We start from the raw sequence: 22,110 nt of genomic DNA on the forward strand, positions 1-22,110 counted from the left end.
CCCCAGAGGTGGAGTCTACAGAGACAGGCAGGTTTCCTTGAGCTGCTGTGAGCTCCACCCAGTTCGAGCTTCCCAGCAGCTTTGTTTACCTACTTAAGCCTCAGCAATGGCGGGCGCCCCTCCCCCAGCCGCGCTGCTGCCTTGCCGGTAGATCACAGACTGCTGTGCTAGCAATGAGGGAGGCTCCGTGGGTGTGGGACCCTCCCGGCCAGGTGTAGGATATGATCTCCTGGTGTGCCTGTTTGCTTAAAGCGCAGTATTGGGGTGGGAGTTACCCGATTTTCCAGGTGTTGTGTGTCTCAGTTCCCCTGGCTAGGTAAAGGGATTCCCTTTCCCCTTGCGCTTCCCAGGTGAGGCGATGCCTCGCCCTGCTTCAGCTCTCGCTGGTCGGGCTGCAGCAGCTGACCAGCACCGATCGTCTGGCACTCCCCATTGAGATGAACCCAGTACCTCAGTTGAAAATGCAGAAATCACCGGTCTTCTGTGTCACTCGCGCTGGGAGTTGAAGACTGGAGCTGTTCCTATTCGGCCATCTTGCTCCGCCCCTTCTATTTGACTTTTTAATTTACTTTTTTTATTAGAACTATTAAACACTGTTATATACAACATATTTCCTCTGTTCACTATTTGCTCTTTAACTTGCCTAAACTTCTCTAATAACTTACTCTCTTTACCCTTTGCCTCTAATGTTGCTGCTGCTTATTTATTCATTATTTTTCCCTCTTTCAGCAGTAGACTTGCCCCTTCCTGGGTGTCCATAGAATGTTTACTAAGCATTGAGAATTTGGAAACATAAATTCTAGTCTAAACTTTGCAGCCCTAGGCAATTCACTTGTGTATGACTTACTTTTCTCCTTTATCATATCTGGATAGTATTAACCTCTCCTTCAGCATAGTTGTTAGATTAAAATACCTTTGTAGATATGAAGGTTGATTACAAAGTTAAAGAACTACCCGTATAAAATTTTTTACTGCTTAGACACAATTTTAAAAACCTTAGAAATTTATTTAGTCAGTTCCTTTATTTAGTGGATGGAGAACCTCAGGCTCAAGAAGGCTGGATGACTTGCCCACAGCCATACTATGCTAATTTCTTAACTATTATCTGAATTTTTCGCCTGTAGTGAGGTGCTGCGTCTCCTGGTAAATTGTTGAGTATAGGTCAAAAGAAATTAGAGTTAGACTTAATGTGTGCCTTTGTTATAGCTACGGATTTTTTTTTTAAGTTCTGTAATTTGGAAGTGAAAGTCTTTTATGGTGTGTGTGTGGATTATTCCTAATTAATTGAATGTGCCGAGTGACTTGAATTTCTGTTCTTTAGGCTGCGATGGATAATGCTCGCCTTAGTGCTGCCAAATCCTCTCCGATGATGGAAACAATCAACATGGTGAGTGTCTTAAATAATGAGAGGGTTTGCTTACCTGAAAGTGTAATTCTTCAAAGTCTTCAGGCTACGTTAAATGAAGTAGAGACTTATGGGATGAGTCGAGCAGCTGTTGTGACTCCAGTTTTTTCTTAGTATATTTCTCTTTTCTTCTCTGTCACTAAGTGGAATAAATAGTTCCCCAAATACCAGAAACAGTCGGTCCAAATTTGTGTTACAAGGGACAACAACATATTAAGAGCTCTGTATAAATTTACATCTGTAGTCTTTTGATCTGTGTATTTAGAAAGGTTCAGAGTTGTGCCTGTGCCTAATAGTTATCTTTGGGAGGAACTAGGAAAGTTATAAGCTGGAGGTATTTAATGAAGTAGGTAACATAAAGGTAGGTGAAGAGATTGGGCAATGTCGATATGTTGTTTTAGTCATAGGAAGGCATTTGCAGTAAAGAGCTGCTTGGCACTCTCAGGTTCTGATTTCTAAAGTTCCTGGAGTCTTGGTAAAGTTACTCTGTTGTGTACTCCTGGTAGTGGTTAGTTAGCTATGATTGTGTTTACTGGAAATTAGTTTGCTAAGCAGATCTATACCTTTAGCAGGACTCTGAAGATACAGATCCAACCCCTAAAAAAATTGAAATGTACAAAAAACTACGTTAAACTGGACAAGAGAAGTAGTTATGTTTTAGTACCTGTTGGGGGACTGTTACCAAAATTTGGTCTAAGAATGTTGTATCTTTGTTGGATTATTGGGGGGAAATAAAAAAGAAATAGGAATAGTTAGTGAATACCATTTAGTTATATTCATTATTAATAGAAAACATGTTAATTGCATTTTCAAAAATAAAAGCCAGCAATTTATAGGAAAATTCATCTAAGAAATTGACTCATTAGAGGGGATTTGGTAGGGTAGGCCCACTGTAGAAGGTAAATTTTTAGTTTAGGTTTTTTATACCAAACATGGATTGATAAAGAGGAAGTAGGCCCGAAAGATTCTTTATTCTTGAGTAACCATTATTTTCTTTTTTAGCCAATTGATGTTTTTCATTTTTTGGTTTGTTTTTAGTGTTGAATCACTGATGAATAATTTTTCTGTTTGTAGTACAGTGGTGGTTTTAATATTGAAATTAGAGCAGAATCAAACAGTGATTTTTCAACTTCATGTCAAATCCAGTGGGTACATGTTTGACAAGGGCAGTTTTTAATTGAAGATGTGGTCCTGACTTATTTGCCAAGGCTTACCTTTATATTTGTCCTTTTTCAAAAGTGCCTGCAATATCTTGATGTGTCGGTGCTGGGCGAGCTAGTTCCTAGGTTGTGTGAACTGATCAGAAGTGGTGTAGGTCTTGGAACTAAGGTAAGTGTACTTTTCACAAGAAGAAATGTGCATCTTCATTAGTTTTGGCCATAAGGATATAACAGCCATCATGTTTGAAATTCATGTTTTACCACAAAATCTAATATTATTATACACTAACCATTTTATTTCTGTGGTTGCACCGATAACTGAAAACATGTAACTGTTCCAGTAAGTATTGTCTTAACTTACTTAGTGGAATCATTTCTGTTCTCTGGGTGCCATGTACGTACCCTCTAGGTTGTCATTCATTAGCAGTTCATGGAAATGCACATCCAGTTATTAGGGCATGGATTGTTTTAGGTGGCAATTGCATTTTTCACAGAGGGGTCAGCAGTGTTTGAACAGAAAAATGTCTTCGTTTTCAAGATCTTTGAAGGATCAGACGCCCCCCCGCCCACCACCCTTTTAACAACAAATTAATAACTCACATTTTTTCTTATGACAAAATTAACACTTGCTGGTATTTTAAAATTTTAGCATTTATAGATTAGGAAAAAGTTAAAAATTGTCCAGAATTTTGCTATACAGAGATAACTGCTGTTAGTATTTTGGAGTGTTTCCTTCCAGTCTTTTCTGCACATGTATCTTCTGCAATGTCCTCTTCTAATGGCCCTGTGATACTCCACTGTATGGATGTAACACCATTTATTTTATTCCATCAGGGAACATCTGACTTGTTTTCAGTTTTTGAAAAATTAGTAAAGCACCGTGATGCTTTACGGTGATGAGGCATACCTGAAGATATTTGGTTAAATTTCTAGAAATGGAAATGTTAGCCCAGTGATGGACAAGATGACATATTTTGCTTTTCCAGAAGATTGTACCAGTTTTCTTTCTTTTTCACAATGTCTAAGATCACCCATCTTTCTCTTGGGAGTTTAAAAAATAAAATCTCTGCATTACTAGTTTAAGAGTTTTCCTTTTTCTGTATTGAATCCTGGAGGGGGTATTAGGTTTCATGTATTTTATATGTTTAAATTTTTGGCACCTAAGCCAGTGGTTTGGTAGGTAGAACATTGTGACCATCAGATTTAGACCTTTGCTTTTGTAATCCTGTAGGGTGGCTGTGCCAGTGTCATTGTGTCATTAACTACTCAGTGTCCTCAGGACCTAACACCTTACTCAGGTGAGTTTGTCAAGTGATGTGTGGTGATATTTTTGCACGGCCCTGTCTTGTGTGACAGAGTTTTAAAAAGGAAAAAGAATTATCATTCAGACCTGCTTGTGATGCTGTGTGCCTTTTCTCCCTTCAGTCCCCTGGCCCCTTCATTTCTTTGTCTGCAGGAAGTGCAGGGTTTATCAAGTTTAGCAACTTTTCACTGTTCATAAACGTTTGATTGTTCCTTAGTGGTATATGGAGGTAAAAGTATCCTCTATTCCAGAGGACTTACCATTGATAGCTGATTTTACGTCAGCATTTTTCTCTTCTTAGATTGGTTTCTAGACTGGGCTAATGTTCTTTATATACCTGGCTCTCATTTTTGCAAATTTTTCCACGATAATTCTGGTTTAATTTTAACTTTATATCAGGTGAAAGGAAGCAAATGGATATATAAATATAACATTCAGAAATCTATACTGTGGAGGAAATCAGATGTTAATTATAGGGTTAGGTTTGTTTGGGTTCTGGGAACAGAGTGGAACATTTGGTCAACCAAGTATCAGATTTTTTTCTCTTTATTTCTGGTAGGTAAACTTATGAGTGCTTTGCTTAGTGGCCTGACAGATCGGAACAGTGTGATTCAGAAATCTTGTGCATTTGCCATGGGCCATTTAGTTCGGGTGAGTTAAATTTTTTGCTTAGTTAAATAAAACTCTGACAGTTACAAAGAAATACTTAGGATTGTTTCTTTTTCAGACTTCACGGGATAGCAGCACTGAAAAACTCCTGCAGAAGCTCAGTGGGTGGTATATGGAGAAAGAAGGTACCTTTCTTTTTCTATTTTATGTTATTTTAAATTTAGATGTTAACAGCCCAATAAAACAGTACGAATTAGGTCTTACCCTCCATGATTTTATGTGATTTGCTAGAAACATTTGTTTCTTTCCTTTTCTTTTTTTTTTTGAGATGGTGTCTGGCTTTGTCGCTGAGGCTGGAGTGCAGTGGTGCTATCTCGGCTCACTGCAATCTCAGCCTCCTGGGCTCAAGCGATTCTTGTGCCTCAACCTTCTGAGTAGCGGGGACTACAGGCACGTGCCACCACACCTGGTTAATTTTTGTATTTTTTGTACAGATGGGGTTTCGCCATGTTGCCCAGGCTGGTCTTAAACTCCCAAGCTCAAGCTATCTGCCCACCTTGGCCTCTCAAAGTGCTGGGATTACAGGTGTGAGCCACCACAACCCAGCCTGCTAGAAACATTTCTAATTGACTTTACCTATTTGTTTTGCTATTGTATGAGTTGAACAATAGCCTATTTAGATCAGTTACCCTTGAAAACAATAAATATCATAAAGATTTTGGTTTCTCCTTTTCAGAACCTATCTACAAGACCTCTTGTGCTTTGACTATTCATGCTATTGGACGATACAGCCCTGATGTGTTAAAGAATCATGCAAAAGAAGTCCTGCCTCTGGCATTTTTAGGCATGCATGAAATTGCTGATGAGGAAAAATCCGAAAAAGAAGAATGTAATTTATGGACTGAAGTGTGGCAGGAAAATGTACCTGGTTAGTAGTGTGACCTGAGTTAAACCTGCTTCTTAGGAATCACAGCTAGAATTTTTTACTTGCATTCATTATTCATAAACTCCTCTAAAGTTACTTTCCCAGGACCTTAATATGCACCCATCCCAATTGCTGAGTTCTCAAGGTTGGCACTTAGGATTTTTGTGTTTACTCATTCCTCACTGCCCACATGAGAGAATACAAACTCTGTGAGCAAGGAGAGCTTTACATTTTTAATTGAAAGTGTGATTTTATGTGGCCTTAGACTATTTTACAGTAGTTTTCTAAATGTGTTTTTCACCTTGTTACATATTAATGGGTGATGCCCATTTGTGTGATACGTTCCTGTGGGCACCTAAGTTCGTAAAGTTCTACTATTGTGAGAGTAAGTCACAACACCAACACACTTTCTCTCCCTTTGAGAGAGTGGTGTGTTTTAACAGTTGAGAATCACTGCTTTTAGACTGTTGGTCACTGACTCTTTTTCAGACTTAGAAAAATTAGTTAATTTTTCTTGTCACTTAAAAGTTGTTTTAATTTTGCTTTCCTAGGTTCTTTTGGTGGCATTCGATTATACCTGCAGGAGTTAATTACTATTACCCAGAAGGCTTTGCAGTCTCAGTCTTGGAAAATGAAAGCCCAGGGTGCAATTGCCATGGCATCAATTGCAAAGCAAACTAGCTCTCTAGTACCTCCATATCTCGGAATGATACTGACCGCATTGCTGCAAGGCCTGGCTGGAAGAACGTGGGCAGGAAAGGTAAAGGAACCATTCATGCCCAGTTAAAGGGATTCTGACTTCATCTTTCATTTCATATAATAATAAGGGTCTGGTTTTGTGTAACTTCTGATGGATTATTTTTGTGAACCAGATTTCCTAGACGGTGGAGCTTTGGGTAAACCTTGCCCAATTAACTGTGGTATTTCCTCTGAAACTGGAACCCACGTGGCCTTGCATAATGGACAGTAATGCTGGAGATAGATACATTTTTCATATTCAGCCTTCCAAGTTATGTCTTAAACCAACTTGTCAGCATTTTGTACCTGTTGACCTTATGAACAGATCAGGATTGAGCATAAAAAGATCAGGATTGGGCCCGTGTGACATAGAGTAGCAAGGTAGGCTGCTTCTAAACCTGGGGCTGAAGATGCCCATCTCTGGGACCTATGAATTAGTAACAGTTATTTTTTTACACAAGGGCTTTAGTAGGATTCTTACAGTGAACACTCAGTGGGGAACATGAGATTGTGGCAACATAATGATCTTTATGTTGTAAAGGTCAACAGTGGCCCATGCGGTACTGAAGTAGTACTGGACTGGGAGTCAGACATCATTCTAATTCTGTGGTTGACACTGTTGTCTGTGAGACCTGGGTCAAATCAGTGCTTTAGGCTTCTATGAAATGGAGGTGAAGATAATTATCCTGCGTCCATGGTTTGGAGTAAAACTTGGTGGATGTGCTTAAAATTATGCATTAAAGATGAGGTGACAGTTGTTAATTTTTGTTGTCACAGTTATCAGAAATTCCTAAGGTAATTATAATCATAGTGTAGAGAGTGTAAATGACATGTTTGGGATTAATAGTATGTCCTCATCTTTCACCCCCTTAGGAAGAGCTGTTGAAAGCCATTGCCTGTGTGGTGACAGCTTGCAGGTAAATGTTCTTTCAATGAGGATGCCATTTCTTAAACTGAACCTGAAAGCTGCAGCCTTTATTAACTTCTGATGCTTTTTTATGGATCCTGTAGTGCAGAGCTGGAAAAGTCTGTGCCCAATCAACCCAGCACAAATGAAATTCTTCAAGCTGTTCTGAAGGAATGTAGCAAAGAGAATCTCAAATACAAGATTGTAGCAATCAGCTGTGCAGCTGATGTCTTGAAGGCCACCAAAGAAGACAGATTCCAGGAGTTTTCTGACATTGTCATACCTCTCATCAAGAAGGTAATACCACCTGTATCCTCAGTTCTGGTTTATACTTTAAAAAGAAAGAGTTAAAACATTGTTTTCCCCTATGTCCTGATTATTAGGATTAGTTTAGCTGCAAGTAGCAGAGAAATTCCAAAATATGGCCTTAAACAAGATAGACAGTGCTATGTTTCTCATGTAGCATTGGGAGCATCACAAAGCGTTCAGGTATTCCGGCTCTTTACATCTCCCAACTCTGCCATTTCTAGGGTGGAGTCATCATCCTCAAGGTCCACAGTGTATGTGTGTTCCAGGCAGGAATGCAGAGGAGGTGAAGCAAGGATGAAGGATCACAGTGGGCATGCCAGTTCTCTCTTGAGGAGAGTTCTTGGGCACCGCTAGATGGCACTTTGACTTATATCCATCCCGTTGCTCAGTACTTAGCACACCTGGCAGCAGACTGAGTCTTCATTCTGGGTGTCCATTTTCCCTCCATGGGAGAAGCAGAGAGTGGATTTGGTAGTGAATGAACAGTTTATGTCATAATAAGCTTTGCCTTAGCTAATAAGCTAAGCCTCCCCAGCCATCCTAGAATAAAGGCAAGAAGCTCAGTGTGTCATGTGAATTGCCTCTGCCATATAGTGGAGGATTTGGGTCAAAAAAAAAACCACTCAGGTTTCATGTGGAAAATTGGAATACTCAGTTTTAAAAGTTGGGCACTGGTCCAAAAAAAGAGTGTGGTTTCCCTATTTGTGAAACATGAATATTTTAAGTAACATTCTTATTTCTTATTGCTGCTAATTTGCAGTTGTTTTCTTTCAGTAATAAGGCTATTTAAATAATTTCTATTATAAACATAGTGATAGCATATGGATTTAGGAGACTTGTATTTTAAGTTGATGACATCACTAGCAAGCTGGACCAGTTGCTTTTCTTAGCCTCTGTTTTCCTATCTATCAAGAAAGAGTTTGGATTTATTCAGATCATTACTGAGTTTCTTCCATCTTTAATACCTGATTCTCATGCAGATCTCACGTTATGCTCAAAAGACTACATATGCAGTATTTTTTAGCTTTTGTTTACAGATTCCTGTAAAGTATTTCCTAAATTTATTAGAGACACAGTATTCTGGTTGTAAATGGGGAAGCTTATGGTAGAGAATTTACTGTTTAACTCTTGGTTAATAGCTCCTGCCCTAGTACCCTGATTGCTTTAATAGCATACCTGTAACTTTGAAGAAGAAAATATTAAATTTTATTTTCTTTGATATATCCTAGAATTCACTTGAAAGTAGTGGGGTCCAGACAACCAAAAATGAAGATGAGAATGAGAAGGAAAAGGAGCTCCAGCTGGAATATCTGCTGGGTGCCTTTGAAAGCCTGGGCAAAGCCTGGCCCCGAAACGCAGAGACCCAACGTAAGCACCAGAAACCGCATTTGAAGAAGTGCTGTAACCAGAGGTTACTTAATGAGAGCAAAGGTTTTCTGTATGACAAAGTATAGTTATTGTTTCTTATCGAGCCTGATTGATTAGTAATGAGAATTACTCAGTGGAAATTTTTTGTGTACGTGAGCATATCACCTCACTGATCAGTGTACTATTGCAGCGAGGGCTGCTGTAAGAAGGTATCACGGACTGGGTGGCTTAGCAGAAATTTATTTTCTCACAATTCTGGAGGATGGAAGTCTGAGCTTTTGAGATCAAGGCATCGTCAGCAGGGTTAGTTTCTTCTGAGACCTTGGCTTGGGAATGGCTGTCTTCTCCGTGTGTCTTCACATGATCTTTGTTGTCTCTGTGTCTTAATCACCTCTTCCTGTAAGGACACCAGACACACTGTATTAGGGCCCACTCATAGGACCTCTTTAAAGGGTCTGTCTTCTGTCTAATAATAATACAGTAACATTCTGAGGTACTGGGGGATAGTATTTCAACATATGAACTTTGGGGGCATAGTTCCACCTATAATAACCATGATACATTTTATGCAGAGAGTTTGATAGAAGAGTTCTGCTGATCTTCTTGATGATCATTTGGAGGAATCCACAAAGTTTATTAGTGGGGTCTCTTTATCCTAAAATGAATGGCCGTGTTACCAAGTGTTCAGTAAGCACTTGAAATCCTTGTTTCAGTGAAAAACTCACTACTGGACGATTTTCAGAACTGGACATGTATTTCCCAAAGATTACATCAACAGTAAACCTTTATTATTGGATGAGGTTGCAGTTAGTTTCGAGTCCCCTGATAGGTCCTTAACCTTGGGATGATACTACCCTTTACACTGGATCTTAGCCAAAAGGCCAAGAAGTGATGATGCTACCCTTTAAGCTTGCCTTGGGTTGGGTCCTACAGTGCATCCCGCTGAAGATCTTAGTGTGTGTGTCTACATATATATATATATATATATTTTTTTTTTTTAGAGACAGGGTCTTGCTCTGTTACCCAGGCTGGAGTGCAATGTGCAGTCCCTGCAGCCTTTACGTCCAGGGCTCAAGTGATCTTCCTGCCTCAGCCTCCCAAGTATTTGGGTATACAGGTGCATGCCATGACACCTAGCTAGTTTTTTGTTTTTTTTTTTTTTTTGAAGAGGTGAGGTCTTGCTGTGTTGCCCAGGTTGGTCTCAAACTCCTGGGCTCAAGTGATCCTCCCACTTTGGCCTGCCTCCTGAAGTGCTGGGATTTATAGGTATGAGCCTCCATGCCAAGCGACAATATTACTGAATGTTATTAAAAAAGGTATTGTTGAGTATTTGTAATTGGATATGTCTAGAATCAGAGTTAAGGTTCTCTTTGAGCCCTGTCAGCCTTTGAGTGAACTTACGTATTTGCTGTGTTTATAGGAAGAGTTTCCCAGAAGATACAAATTTGCAAGTGGTTTTATTTCTTAATATTATACACTGCAGTGGAAGTTCACTAATATGACACTATAAAGACTGTTACACTTTTCCTTGATAGGTGGAGACAGCTAAGGTAGGGAATTGTATGAGAAAGTTGATACAAACATAAAGCAGTTTATTTTAATATAAGACGTAGAAGGTTGTTAATAGAAAAGTGCATTTATTGCGAACCAAGGCCTTTTCTTTAGGAACTTAACTGTTACGCATTGGCTTCTTACATATATCTACAATTTCTGGGTTTTGTTTCTTTAAAATAGAGAAATTTCAAGCTCTTATGAGACAATTCTAGTGCAGAATTCTAGATTTTTTCCCCCATTTTTACATTTGTTTGAGCCCTACAAAATCCTACAGTAATTAAAAACAACTTCGTTCTTAAGTTTTCTGCTGGTTCATCAGTTGGCATAATATTAATTATATAATTATAATTACAGTTGCGGTTGGCATAACAGGTTTATAAGAAAGCACTGTTGACTCTTGGTAAACCTGCAATTTGCAGAGGCTTGTGAGCATCTAGAGAGGAGCTCCTGGCCTCCAGAGTTCTCCTTTTGGCTGTCATTCAGGGAGTTTTGAGGGGCAAAGGGGGTGTGGTTAAAGTGCTTTCTCAGTTCCATGGAGAACCATATGCCTTGAAAGTGAATATTTGTAAACAATTATATTGTACCTTTGTGGGGGCAGTTTCTGATCAAGGAAATTTGTTTGGGGATTGAGTACAAAGTCATGCTGAAGGTTTTGGAGAAATTTCAATGGCTTTAATTAAAAATATTTATTGTTTTATTTCTCTTTTTCCTGCTTTTCTCTCCCTTATCCTCCCTGCCCTCTCTCTTTCTCTGTCCCTCTGCCTTTCTCTTGCTCTCTCTGTCTGTCCCTCATTTATTCCATCTCTTGCTCTTTTATACTCTCTCCTCCTGTGTCCCACCTTGTCTTTCTTTCCCAGGTTGTTATCGTCAGGAGCTGTGCAAACTGATGTGTGAACGGCTAAAACTCAGCACGTGGAAAGTGCAGCTAGGAGTCTTGCAATCAATGAATGCCTTTTTTCAGGGGTAAACTGCTTCATGGTTCAGTTTTTTATTTTGTTCCCCCCACCCCTGCAGCATTTTATATATAATCAGTGGAATTTTTATACATTTAAAAACTAGTAGCTAAAGTGACAATGATACATACAGACAGAAATTGTGACAGGAAAGTTTTAGACTGTTTCTTAATAATTAGCATTTGTCCCTTGCTTTCTGATTTGTATAGGTTAATGCTTTTGGAAGAAGAATATGCAGATCCTGAGGCTTTGGCTGAAATTCTGCTTGAAACTTGTAAATCAATCACATATTCTTTAGGTGAGTGTAGTAAACTAAAACTGACGAGGGAGTCCTAATTTTAAAGCTAAGGAGCCGAGCTTCAAATATTTCCTACCTTGTCTTAGGAACTAAATTTCTGAAACAGCTACTGGACTCTGCTACTTAATATACTCCGTGTGTACCCCTTAACTGGAATATTTAAATCTGGAACTATAACAGGATTTTAGCATCTAGTTTAGAAAAACCTTCGTGACAAGTATTTTTACAAAATTGTTATTTGAAAGTAAATTCAAACTTACACAATGGTTGCAACGACAGTACATTTAATACTCTGCAATATGTATACACTTTACCCAGAATCATCTGTTAACATTTTGTGCCATTTGCTTTGTCATTTGGACTTCTGTATACATGTTTTTCTCCTGAACCATTTGAAAGTATGTTGCTTACATCAGGCCCCCTTTTTCCTCAGTTATTTAGTGTGCCACAGTACCATTGTCAACTTTAGGTAGTAAACATGGATGCAGTTTTTTAAATCAAATGTTTATTGTTCATACTCTAGTTTGTTCAGTTGATTCGGTAATGTTCTTTATTTTTATTTTTACTTTTTGAGACAGAGTCTCGCTCTGTCACTCAGGCTGAAGTGCAGAGGTGTGATCTCAGCTCACTGCAACCTCCACCTTCCAGGTTCAAGCAGTCCTCCTGCCTCAGTCTCCCAAGTAGCTTGGATTACAGTTACTATCACACCTGGCTAATTTTTATATTAATTGTAGAGACAGGGCTTCACTGTGTTGGCCCAGGGTGTTCTCGGACTCCTGAGCTCGAGCAATCCACCTGTCTTGGCCTCCCAAAATACTGGAGTTACAGACATGAGCCACCACACCCAGCCAGTAATGTTCTTTATAGGATTGTTTTTTTTCCCTCCCCTTCATTAGGGAATCCAGTCCAGGATGATGATGATGATGATGATGATGATTATTATTATTATTTTTGAGACAGGGTCTGCTCTGTCACCCAGGCTGGAGTGCAATGGTGCGATCTTGGCTCACTGCAGCTCTGCCTCCTGGGTTTAAGTGATTCTCCTGCCTCAGTTTCCCAAGTAGCTGGGCTTACAGGTGCGTGCCATCAAGCCTGGCTAATTTTTGTACTTTTCATAGAGACGGGGTTTCACCATGTTGGCTAGTCTTGGTCTCAAACTCCTGACCTCAAGTGATCTGCCCGCCTTGGCCTCCAATTCATAATTATTTATTGAATTTTGTTGTCATGTATTTTTAGTCTCCTTCAATCTGGAATACTTTGTCAATCTTTCTTTGTCTTAGGACATTGACAATTTTGAAGAATAAAGTCCCTTTTTGAAAAAAACAATGTTTCTCATTTGGTGTTTGATGTGTTCTCATGATCAGATCCAGGTTATGAATTCCCAGTTGGGATACTTACATAAGTGATATGTCCTCACATTAAGAGGCACACACAGTGTCCATCTGTTATCATTTGTGATGTTAACTTTGATTACCTGGTCAAGGTACTATCAGTTTTTCTCTAATGGCTAGTTACTATATTTTCCTTTTGTGTCTAATAAGTAGCCTGTGGGAACAGACCTTAAGATCATTCAAATAATGTTTATCTTCTTTACAATCTCTTCTCTGTATTTAGCATGCATTGATGATTCTTCCCTGAACCAGTTTTTACTAAGATGATTTTGCAACTCTAGCATTTTGTCCACATTCACCATTTGATAGTTGGAATTCTATTGTAAGCAAGATTCTTCTCTTCTGCCCATCTTTTTATTTATCTGTTACTGGCATTGATTCATGGATTTCTTTCCCCCTTCAAAGGGTTTATAATTTAAGTTTTTAAATCTTAATTTGTTACTCAAATTGTCCCAGATTTGGCCAGTGGAAGCCCTTTCAAGCTGACTCCTGTGTCATTTTGACAGGTCACCGTCACTGTAGCACTTCTGTACTTCATAGCATAACAAGATTAAGGCCCATCTCATGCCTACCCTGCTTTGGGCTTGGTTGTATGTTGATTTTTTTGGTAGACAATTTCACCGTGAATCAGATGCCATGTCAAAGAGTGGATGCCAAGGAAGCATGCTTCAGTTGCAGTTGCTGGCAGTAACATGCTTTTATGGATAAAGAACTGGCAGCCAACAGACTTGTCTTTGCTGGGTTCCAGGTTTCCCTGATCGGCTTAAACACTGGGTCGTATAATGTTCTTTGGTAAAATGAGGAGGGTCATGCAGACCTAAGGATCGTTCTTATGTGTGATGTGAAGATGATTTTGTGTTTGAGATAGTTTTTGCATCTTCCACTTCTAAAATGGATCATTTAAATATTACCATTTGTTGTGGTGATTGGTATACTTGGCTGACAGGTTTTTGTTTTCCCAAAGTAGGAGACTATGTACATTAGCACATTTCAAGTATTTGATACTTAGCAAAGGGAAGCTTCCTTTAAAACATAACAAAACAAAAAACCAGATGTACCCTTCCCTAGAGTTGTAATTTCTGGACATCTTTCTTTCAGTAACACAAATTTAATCTTGGAGGTTGTGTTTTTCAGGCAGGCCGTATAAACTGTATGATTTTTCTTTTTAGAAAATAAGACCTACTCATCTGTGAGAACAGAAGCTTTATCTGTGATAGAATTGCTGCTTATAAAACTTGAAGGTAAGTTGTTGTTAGTTCTGACTGGAGGACCACAAAGCCATGTGGCATATGTTTTAGAAATTTTTTGTTTCATTTTTCTTATACTCTAAGCATATACTCTGAAATACAAATCAGTATGTATGCACATGCAATAAGAATGGATAAAGCCAAAACTATTAAATTTTACTAAATATTTAAATTTGATATTCTTTTATATATTTTTAATATATTATTAAGCTATAGTTGTCTTAAAGTAATAAAGTTTTTGTTTTCATCGGGAATCCTGACTTAATCTTGGTTAATTAGAGGAAGTGGTTGACAGTGGCATGTGTGCATGTAAGTAAGCAGAACGGCACACTGAAAAGTGGAGTTGGAAAAACATTTTTAACAGTTATCTCCCTGAGTCATCAAATCTGGTAGTAGCAATTTTCTTAATCCTACTACTTCTCCCCTAAGCTGTTTTTCTTCTAATGGTCTATCAGTGGGCAGGGTAGGGGGAACTGTTAGCATTTTCTCCAGTGGTGTATCTGTTACTGATTTCAGAAGGAGGACTGTCTTCTTTTTTTTCCTGTCTCTCAAATTGTTTTAACTTCATGGATTAAGAATGTAGGAGATGGAAACGTTTTTCCTGCAACCTTGTGTGTTTGCTCTTTCTACTTCTCTATCTTTGCTTAGCAATTAAAACACCTCTCTTAGGGCTCCATCAGACAGAACTTTTAGACTCAGTAACACTAAACATCTCCTGATCCCTTTTTTCCTTGTTGAGATAAAAGAGCTAGGCACTTAAGTCATATTACCAAATTCTCAGTTTGCCAGATACGTACTAATATAGTCCAGATGAGGAACATGAGGCTGAAGGCAAGCTAAACTTGCTTGAAGCCACATGGCTAGAAAGTGGCAAAACCTTGTAAACAAGATTTAAGATTTGACATACTTTCTTATTTTCTAAAATTTTCAGTGTGCATGTAATAGTTCTCAGATGCCTTACTCAAAGAAAAGGGAGTGTCATCTACTTAATCTGACCTTGCAATTATGAAATTTCTTACAAGTTTTTCTTTTTTTTTTTTGACTGACCATATCTTATGAAATGGCCTTGCGATGGTGTTGTTGAAATGACTTTTTTGCTATAGTGTGCCTTGCCCCGATAATTCCTTCTTCCTACTATGCTTCATTGTAGTTATTTCGCTTTCTCCCACTGATACTGGAGGAAGGAGAGGAAACTCCCTGATGTGCCTCTAGGCTATTGTCAAGAATTAGGTTTTGAGACACCTATTGAACATTAAGTCATTATATACTGATCTGTTATCAAGAGGTTGCTTTGCATTTATTTGGGGGATGGATATTTAAAAATTTTTTTCTTGTCCTATAAGGAATCTTTGGGGTTTTTTCTTTTTGCTTTTTTTTTTTTTTTTTCATGCAGAATCTAAACAGTGGGAATGTTTGACATCTGAATGCAGAGTGCTCCTAATTGAGTCTTTAGCTACTATGGAGCCAGACAGCAGACCTGAACTGCAGGAGAAAGCAGCGTTACTGAAGAAAACACTTGAAAATCTGGAATAAATTAGAAGGGGAAGAAACAAACAAGTGCCATGTTCATTGGGGGTTGAAATGGTGGTGTTCTTTGAAAAACCAAGTGGGGAAGAGTAAAGATTAATCTGTAGCATGCATCATTCCTTGGCTGAAATAAAAAGAAAAAGCCTTAAATTTTGTTCCTTATTAGCTTTATTTTACTTTATGTTTTTAAAGTATCTGGGCTGAGTGAGCTTAATGGAACCTTGGATGTTTGAGGGGTGATTGTAAAGGAAACTGGCAGAAATAGTTGTTAAAAGAGTACAAGCTATTATTAAAGGAATTAATAGACAAAGTTGCAGAGCAAGCTGGATAAAAATCTTAGAACTGCATTCAAATTAGTTATTTCAGGAAGGGGCCTGTAAATAACTTGTTTTAACCTTCCTCTTAAACCTGAAGAAATAGGAAGCTGTGTCATCTCAGAGGCTTTCTGAGGCCTGTGCCAAAGTCAGAACCCAGCTGTTTAATGTTCTGCCCTGGATACTTTCTTTTACAGCCATCTGCCAAATCAGTGCTAACCCTGGCCCACCCAAGAAACTTCCAAGTTGAGGTATGTTTAGGGCAGCACACAACAGCCCTTGTGCCAGAACTAAAGTGACCCTTATCGTTGGGTTTCCGAAAGTCAGAAGCTGAACATTGTCTTGTGTGTTTAGATGGTTGATTTGGAGAAAATGATTGTTTAGCATCTTTACAGATGGAGAGGACAGATTCAGTCTCATTAGGATAATTCCAATCGTCTTCCTTTTACAGGTGGGTAAAGTAGATTAGGACAAGATCACACATTCTATCGGTGTCTGTGGCTGCATATTTTGCAAAACCAGAAACAAAATCACAGACTGCCTCAAAACTGTAATGACAACATAAAATTTCTGTTCACTTTTATGCTACCAGTATGACTTTATAGGGGAGAAGGAAAGCCTTTTAATTAGCCACCTGGGAATTACTCTTTTAAAAAATGCCTTTTCTCAAAATAACATGATACCACTCCAAGTAAATCATTGCCACTAGGGGTTTTCCTCCTTCCTTCTGTTGCCCATGCCCCTGCCTGAAAGTGTAGGGTAAGAGGAAAAACAAGTAAAGCCTTAGTGTTTATGGTAAACTGAGAACTCTGTAGCTTACCTTGGATTCCAGAGCAGAAGATTGGTTTACATTCAATACTGATCCTTATTGACATTAACACCAGGAATCTCCATGTTTATTATTTTTTGTGGAAACTCCATGTTTATTATTTTTGAGGGTCTCTATTGACTGATGTATTTCAAACTTTTTTGACTGCAAGTCATAATAAAAATAACTTTTTACATCACGACCCAGAACATGTGTGTTTGTGTGTGTATATATGTGCATGCCTAAATATAAAATATTTAAAACATTTCATGAAATAATACATAACTGTGTGATACCCTTTAATATCTTCCCCTGGGCTCCTGATATAATGCTCTTCAGACTGTCTCAATTCATTTCCTGACTCACAACTTGGGTCACTACTCACAGTTTAAAAAACACTGCCATAGATAGCACCTAGACTTGGCTGAATATGCTGTATTTGGGGATTGTTTCTGATTGAAAAGGGAGTTTACAAATAAAAATTTAAGTGTTAATTACAAAAACATCCTCTGCTGATACTGACTTGTGAGTTTTAGTAGCATCATGAATTTTAAGGAATCTATCATGGATTTTCATTTGAGAATGGCTTTTGCTTGGGGAAAAATCAACTTCGGATGTTTTTTAGAAAGTTTATGGCATCTTTTAGGACTTACTGTTTTTCATATCAGTATTTCCCCCTCCACCAAGTACTCTCTGACTTTCATTTACAGTACTCGGGATATTATTCCTTGGCAAGAATGCAATGCAGGTTGGATATTTTCAGAAAGTAGGATTATAAAGACAAGAATTATGCTCTTAGTCTATATCAAATGTTAACACCTTGTCAAATGTTATGCTTTTTAAGCTTTTTGTTTTTTAATATTGGGAATTTCCCTTGGTGCTAACAGTGGTGCTGAGGCACTCGAACCTTTGTGCTTAGTGCTATTGAATTCCTGTACATTAGCCTTCTGAGCACGTTTCTAATTTGTATACTTAATGCCTTCATCTTGACCAGCCTAATCATTCACACAGCTAGTAATGCTCAATAATTGTCTCACAGTGCCCCTTGTGTTTGATGTGCATGTGTGCATATATTTATTTAAAAGGGTTAATAACAGAGCTTGTAATTGTGAAATGTTCACTGGCCAACAAATGGCAGAAGGACTCATACATGTTTATTATCATCAGCCTTTGTTTTCCAGAGCTCCCCCAAACAGATTTTGGTTCTTTCTCCCTAGAAATAGTCGGTGTTACCTGTCATACAAGAAACTGATTGGTGGTAGGGTCTATTACTGAATTCCTTATTCCTGGAATTAGTGCACAGGATGTATTGTCTCAAATGTACTGGTATGTGAAAAGGAGATACCCAAAGTGTGGCAAGTTGGAAATCAGAATCGTGAAAATAGTGTATAATTGTCTTTCTGGTGATAAAGAGCAGCTGTTTCTTAATGTTTGCATTGAATTTATAATTCCATGTATCTCCCTGTCTCCCTGTAATACAGTCTACCTGCACAGCAAAAGTGCCTCTGCATCCCCATTTCTTCCCTCTTCCATCTTTCACTGTGCACTTATTAATAAGACAAAAGAAAAAAGATGTGCCCTTGTTGGTCTGCGCTCTTGCAGCAACTGCACTGTGCACACACTGGCTGCCCTCCATGGGGCATTTCTACCTGCTGCTGCCACAATAGATTCATGCTGCTGTCTAGGCCAGGGAGTTATTTTGACATTGGCCTCATTGTAATGTACAAACTATTGTTAAATGGATGTTATACTTAACAGAATTTTGTATTTTATATGTGACTTTCACAAAATCCTCTGCAGTGTGTCCCAGCTAGCTAAGTGTCTGATAGTCTTATTTTAAAGGAAAATCCCATCCATGCCCAAGAAGATATTAAATGGCAAATAAAACTGCATGATCTGTTCTTTTGAAGTAGTGCATTAATTTTTATTAATTCTCCAGGAAAATAATTCAACTGCCAAGGCGTTGACTAGTTACACTTAAAAAAAAAAAAAAAAAAAAGCCCTACTGCCTGCCATATTCTGAGCTAACTCTGGTAAGTAGAAATTGCTGGGCTTAAGTGTTTAGGAGTTCCAAGGCAAAGCAGAAACAAAAGGAAGACTCCCTGAACAACTGCTGTCAGATGCTTGGAGAAGAGGTATGGAAACATTTTATTTTCTCATAAAAGTAATCCCTTAGGAACATACAGAAACAACAGACAGTTCTCCTTTTGACCAAGATTAAGATACGTGGCTATGAATGTAAAATGTCAGAGGTACAATCACATCCTATACTGTAAACTGCCAAGCAAATATTTAGACTATAGAAGGTGGCCATGAAAGTGAGTTACCTTGCTTATTATCTTGAGCAGCCAACAAGCCCATGCCGTTCCCTCCTGGTATGTTTTTTCCTTTCAAGCAGGTTCCAAATTAGCTTACTCTAGAGTAGCTCTTTTTGTTGTTGTTGTTGTTGTTGTTGTTGATATGGAGTCTCTGTCACCCAGGCTGGAGTGCAATGGTGCGATCTTAGCTCACTGCAACCTCTGCCTCCCAGGTTCAAGGGATTCTCCTGCCTCAGCCTCCCGAGTAGCTGGGATTACAGGCACCTGCCAACACACCCAGCTAATTTTTACATTTTAGTAGACCTGGGGTTTCACCTTTTTGGCCAGGCTAGTCTCAAACTCCTGGCCACAGGTGATCTACGTGCCTCAGCCTCCCAGAGTGCTGGGATTATGGGAGGGAGCCAGGGAGTTAGAGTAACATGTTTTTAAAGTGAAACATTATAATGTTATAAAAGTTGGAAACAGCCTTTCAAATGATGCTTTCTGAAAGTTTTAAGTGTTTGTTTACCTTTAAAAATGATACATTTCTTTTACATTCAAGTAGTAGTGAAAAAGCCTTTATGAAAAAGATAAAAGTGAGAAAACAGCTAATAGGAACATCTGTATTTGTTTGGGTATTCTTGAAAAGAGTACTTTAAAACCAATGTTGGGTATTAGTAGTTAGATGTATAATTCTGTTATGCTACTTTTGATTCCAGAACAGTCTTCAAATACAGGATCTTTTCTGAACATCAGTATTTTTTAGTATTTGTTTTATTTTAGCACTGTAAAGATGCCCCACTGTTTCTTGGCCTTCATCGTTTCCAGTGTGATTTCTGAGGCTGTTCAAATTGTTGCTCTCTGGATGTGGTATGTAGTTTTTTTTCTGTCTGCTTTCATGATTTTTCCTATTTTTGGATTAAAGCACTTTGACTATGATGTACCTAGCTGTGCTTTTCTTCATATTTATCCTCAAGTTTTGCTTTGATTTTTGAATTTCTGAATGTATGCATTTTACTGAACTTGAGATTTTTTTTTTTTTTTTTTTTTGCCATTTACCCATGTGTTTTTTTCCCTGTGCCATCTTCTCTCCTCTCTTTCTAGAACTCTAGTTAAACATATGTTAGATCTTTTGATGTTGTTCTACAGGTCTTAGTCATGTTTTAAAAATTCTCTTTAAGTTTACTGACTCTACCATGTGCATTCTGATATTAAAGCCCATCTAGTGAGTTTTTATTTCAGATATTTTAATTTTCCATTCTAAGGTTTCAATTTTTAAAAATTTTCAATTTCTAATCTTTCATTAACATTTTTAAAAACTTCATGAAACATAATTATAATTGCTTTTAAGTTCTTATTTGATACTTACACATCTGGATCATCTTGGCTTTGGTCTTTTTTTATTGCTTCCCCCAGGTCCCCAACATCATTTCCTGGTTCTTCGTATATCCGGTATTTTGGGACTATGTCCCAACATTCCTGGACATTGTGCATGTTATGTCATGGAGACTCTGGATTGTTCCTTCAAAGAGCTGCTGTTCAATTTGAGCAGACAATGAACATGGTTAGACTCAAACTGCCAACTGTCTCCCCTTTGGCTCAGATCTCAGTTCAGCTTATTTTTGGCTGAGCTGTTTGCAGTCTGCCGTGAACATAAGTGGTTCAGACGTGAATCACAGACTTGGGCAGAGTTACACATAGAAACTTGGGTTCTTCTCTGCTGTTTTATATCCAGGATTTTCCCCTTACTTTGTAGTGGGCTCTGCCTCCCTCAGGCTGGAGAGAGGGTGATTTTCAGTGGGAGCTTCCACTGTTCTGTGCCACACTCTGACTGTGCTTTACGCTAAGGACAAAGCCACAAAGCCCCGAAAGTCACCCCCTGCCGGCCCCTTCCATGTTTTGGCTCTCTGCCAAAATGTACCCGACTCTGACTCGAGCCTTAAGAAAATTGTTTGTTTTTGTTTTGTTTTGTTTTATTTTGAATACAGTGTTTATAGTTTCTATATGCAAGGCAGTCTTCTGGGAAGTTACTCCACCATACTGGACATAGAATTGGAGAATATTTGTTGTTTTTAAAAAGCTATACAAAGCTAAACATACATTTACCATTCGATTGTGCTCATTGGTGTTTATGCAGGTGACTTGAAAACTTGCGTCCATGCAAAATCTGCACATGGATATTTATAGCAGCTTTATCCATAATTGCCAAGAATTGGAAGCGACCAAGATGTCCTTCAGTAGGTGAATGGTAAAATATAAAATAAACTGATACATCCAGAAAATGAAATATTATTCAGTGCTAAAAAGAGCTTTCAAGCCATTAAAAACATGGAGAAAACATAAGTTTATATTATTCAGTGAAAGGAGTCAATCTGAAAAGGTTACATCCTGTATGATTCCAACTATATGACATTCTGGAAAAGGCAAAGCTGTGGAGATGGTAAAAAGATCAGTGATTGCCAGGTGTTGAGAGAAGGGAAGGGTGAATAAATAGAGCAGAGAGGATTTCTAAGGCAGTGAAAATACTCTGTCTAATACTACAGTTGTGAATATATGTCATTGTACATTTGCCCAAACCTATAGAACGTACACCACCAGGAGTGAACCCGAAGGCAAACTATGAACTTCAGGTGATAACTGTATGTCAGTGTAAGTTCATCAGTTGCAACCAATGTACCCCTATGGTACAAGATGTTGATAATGGGCAAGGTTGTGCATGTGTGAGGGTAGAGGATATATGGGAACTCTGTATCTTCCTCTCAAATCTTGCTTTGAACCTGAAACTTCTCTTAAAAGTAATGCCTGTTTAAATTATGTTTTAGATAAATCTAAAAAAACTTTTTTTTTTTTTTGAGGCGGAGTCTCGTGCCCAGGCTGGAGTGCAGTGGTGCGATCTCAGCTCATTGCAGCGTACGCCTCCCGGATTCAAGCAATTCTCCTGCCTCAGCCTCCCGAGTAGCTGGGATTACAGGTGCCCATCACCACACCTGGCTAATT

The 22,110-nt window shown here is 38.5% G+C and overlaps 1 protein-coding gene across 2 annotated transcripts in view; it reads left to right on the forward strand.

Annotated features, from left to right (window-relative positions):
* ECPAS (Ecm29 proteasome adaptor and scaffold) overlaps positions 1–17,015 on the forward strand; it is a 131,803-nt gene extending 114,788 nt beyond the window's left edge. The window contains exons 36-49 of one of the 2 annotated variants that reach the window (XM_025359243.1): positions 1,322–1,387; positions 2,645–2,734; positions 3,797–3,863; positions 4,428–4,519; positions 4,596–4,662; positions 5,214–5,405; positions 5,954–6,162; positions 7,014–7,057; positions 7,152–7,344; positions 8,586–8,724; positions 11,136–11,241; positions 11,441–11,529; positions 14,090–14,161; positions 15,561–17,015. In XM_025359243.1, the coding sequence (XP_025215028.1) occupies positions 1,322–1,387; positions 2,645–2,734; positions 3,797–3,863; positions 4,428–4,519; positions 4,596–4,662; positions 5,214–5,405; positions 5,954–6,162; positions 7,014–7,057; positions 7,152–7,344; positions 8,586–8,724; positions 11,136–11,241; positions 11,441–11,529; positions 14,090–14,161; positions 15,561–15,700 (1,566 nt within the window). In that variant the 3' untranslated portion in view covers positions 15,701–17,015. The remainder of the gene's footprint in view (positions 1–1,321; positions 1,388–2,644; positions 2,735–3,796; positions 3,864–4,427; positions 4,520–4,595; positions 4,663–5,213; positions 5,406–5,953; positions 6,163–7,013; positions 7,058–7,151; positions 7,345–8,585; positions 8,725–11,135; positions 11,242–11,440; positions 11,530–14,089; positions 14,162–15,560) is intronic. The other variant, XM_025359242.1, reaches the window with a different exon arrangement.
* The last annotated feature ends 5,095 nt before the right edge of the window (positions 17,016–22,110 follow it).

Source organism: Theropithecus gelada, chromosome 15 (genome assembly GCF_003255815.1).
Source record: "Theropithecus gelada isolate Dixy chromosome 15, Tgel_1.0, whole genome shotgun sequence".
Taxonomy (NCBI): Eukaryota; Metazoa; Chordata; class Mammalia; order Primates; family Cercopithecidae; genus Theropithecus; species Theropithecus gelada.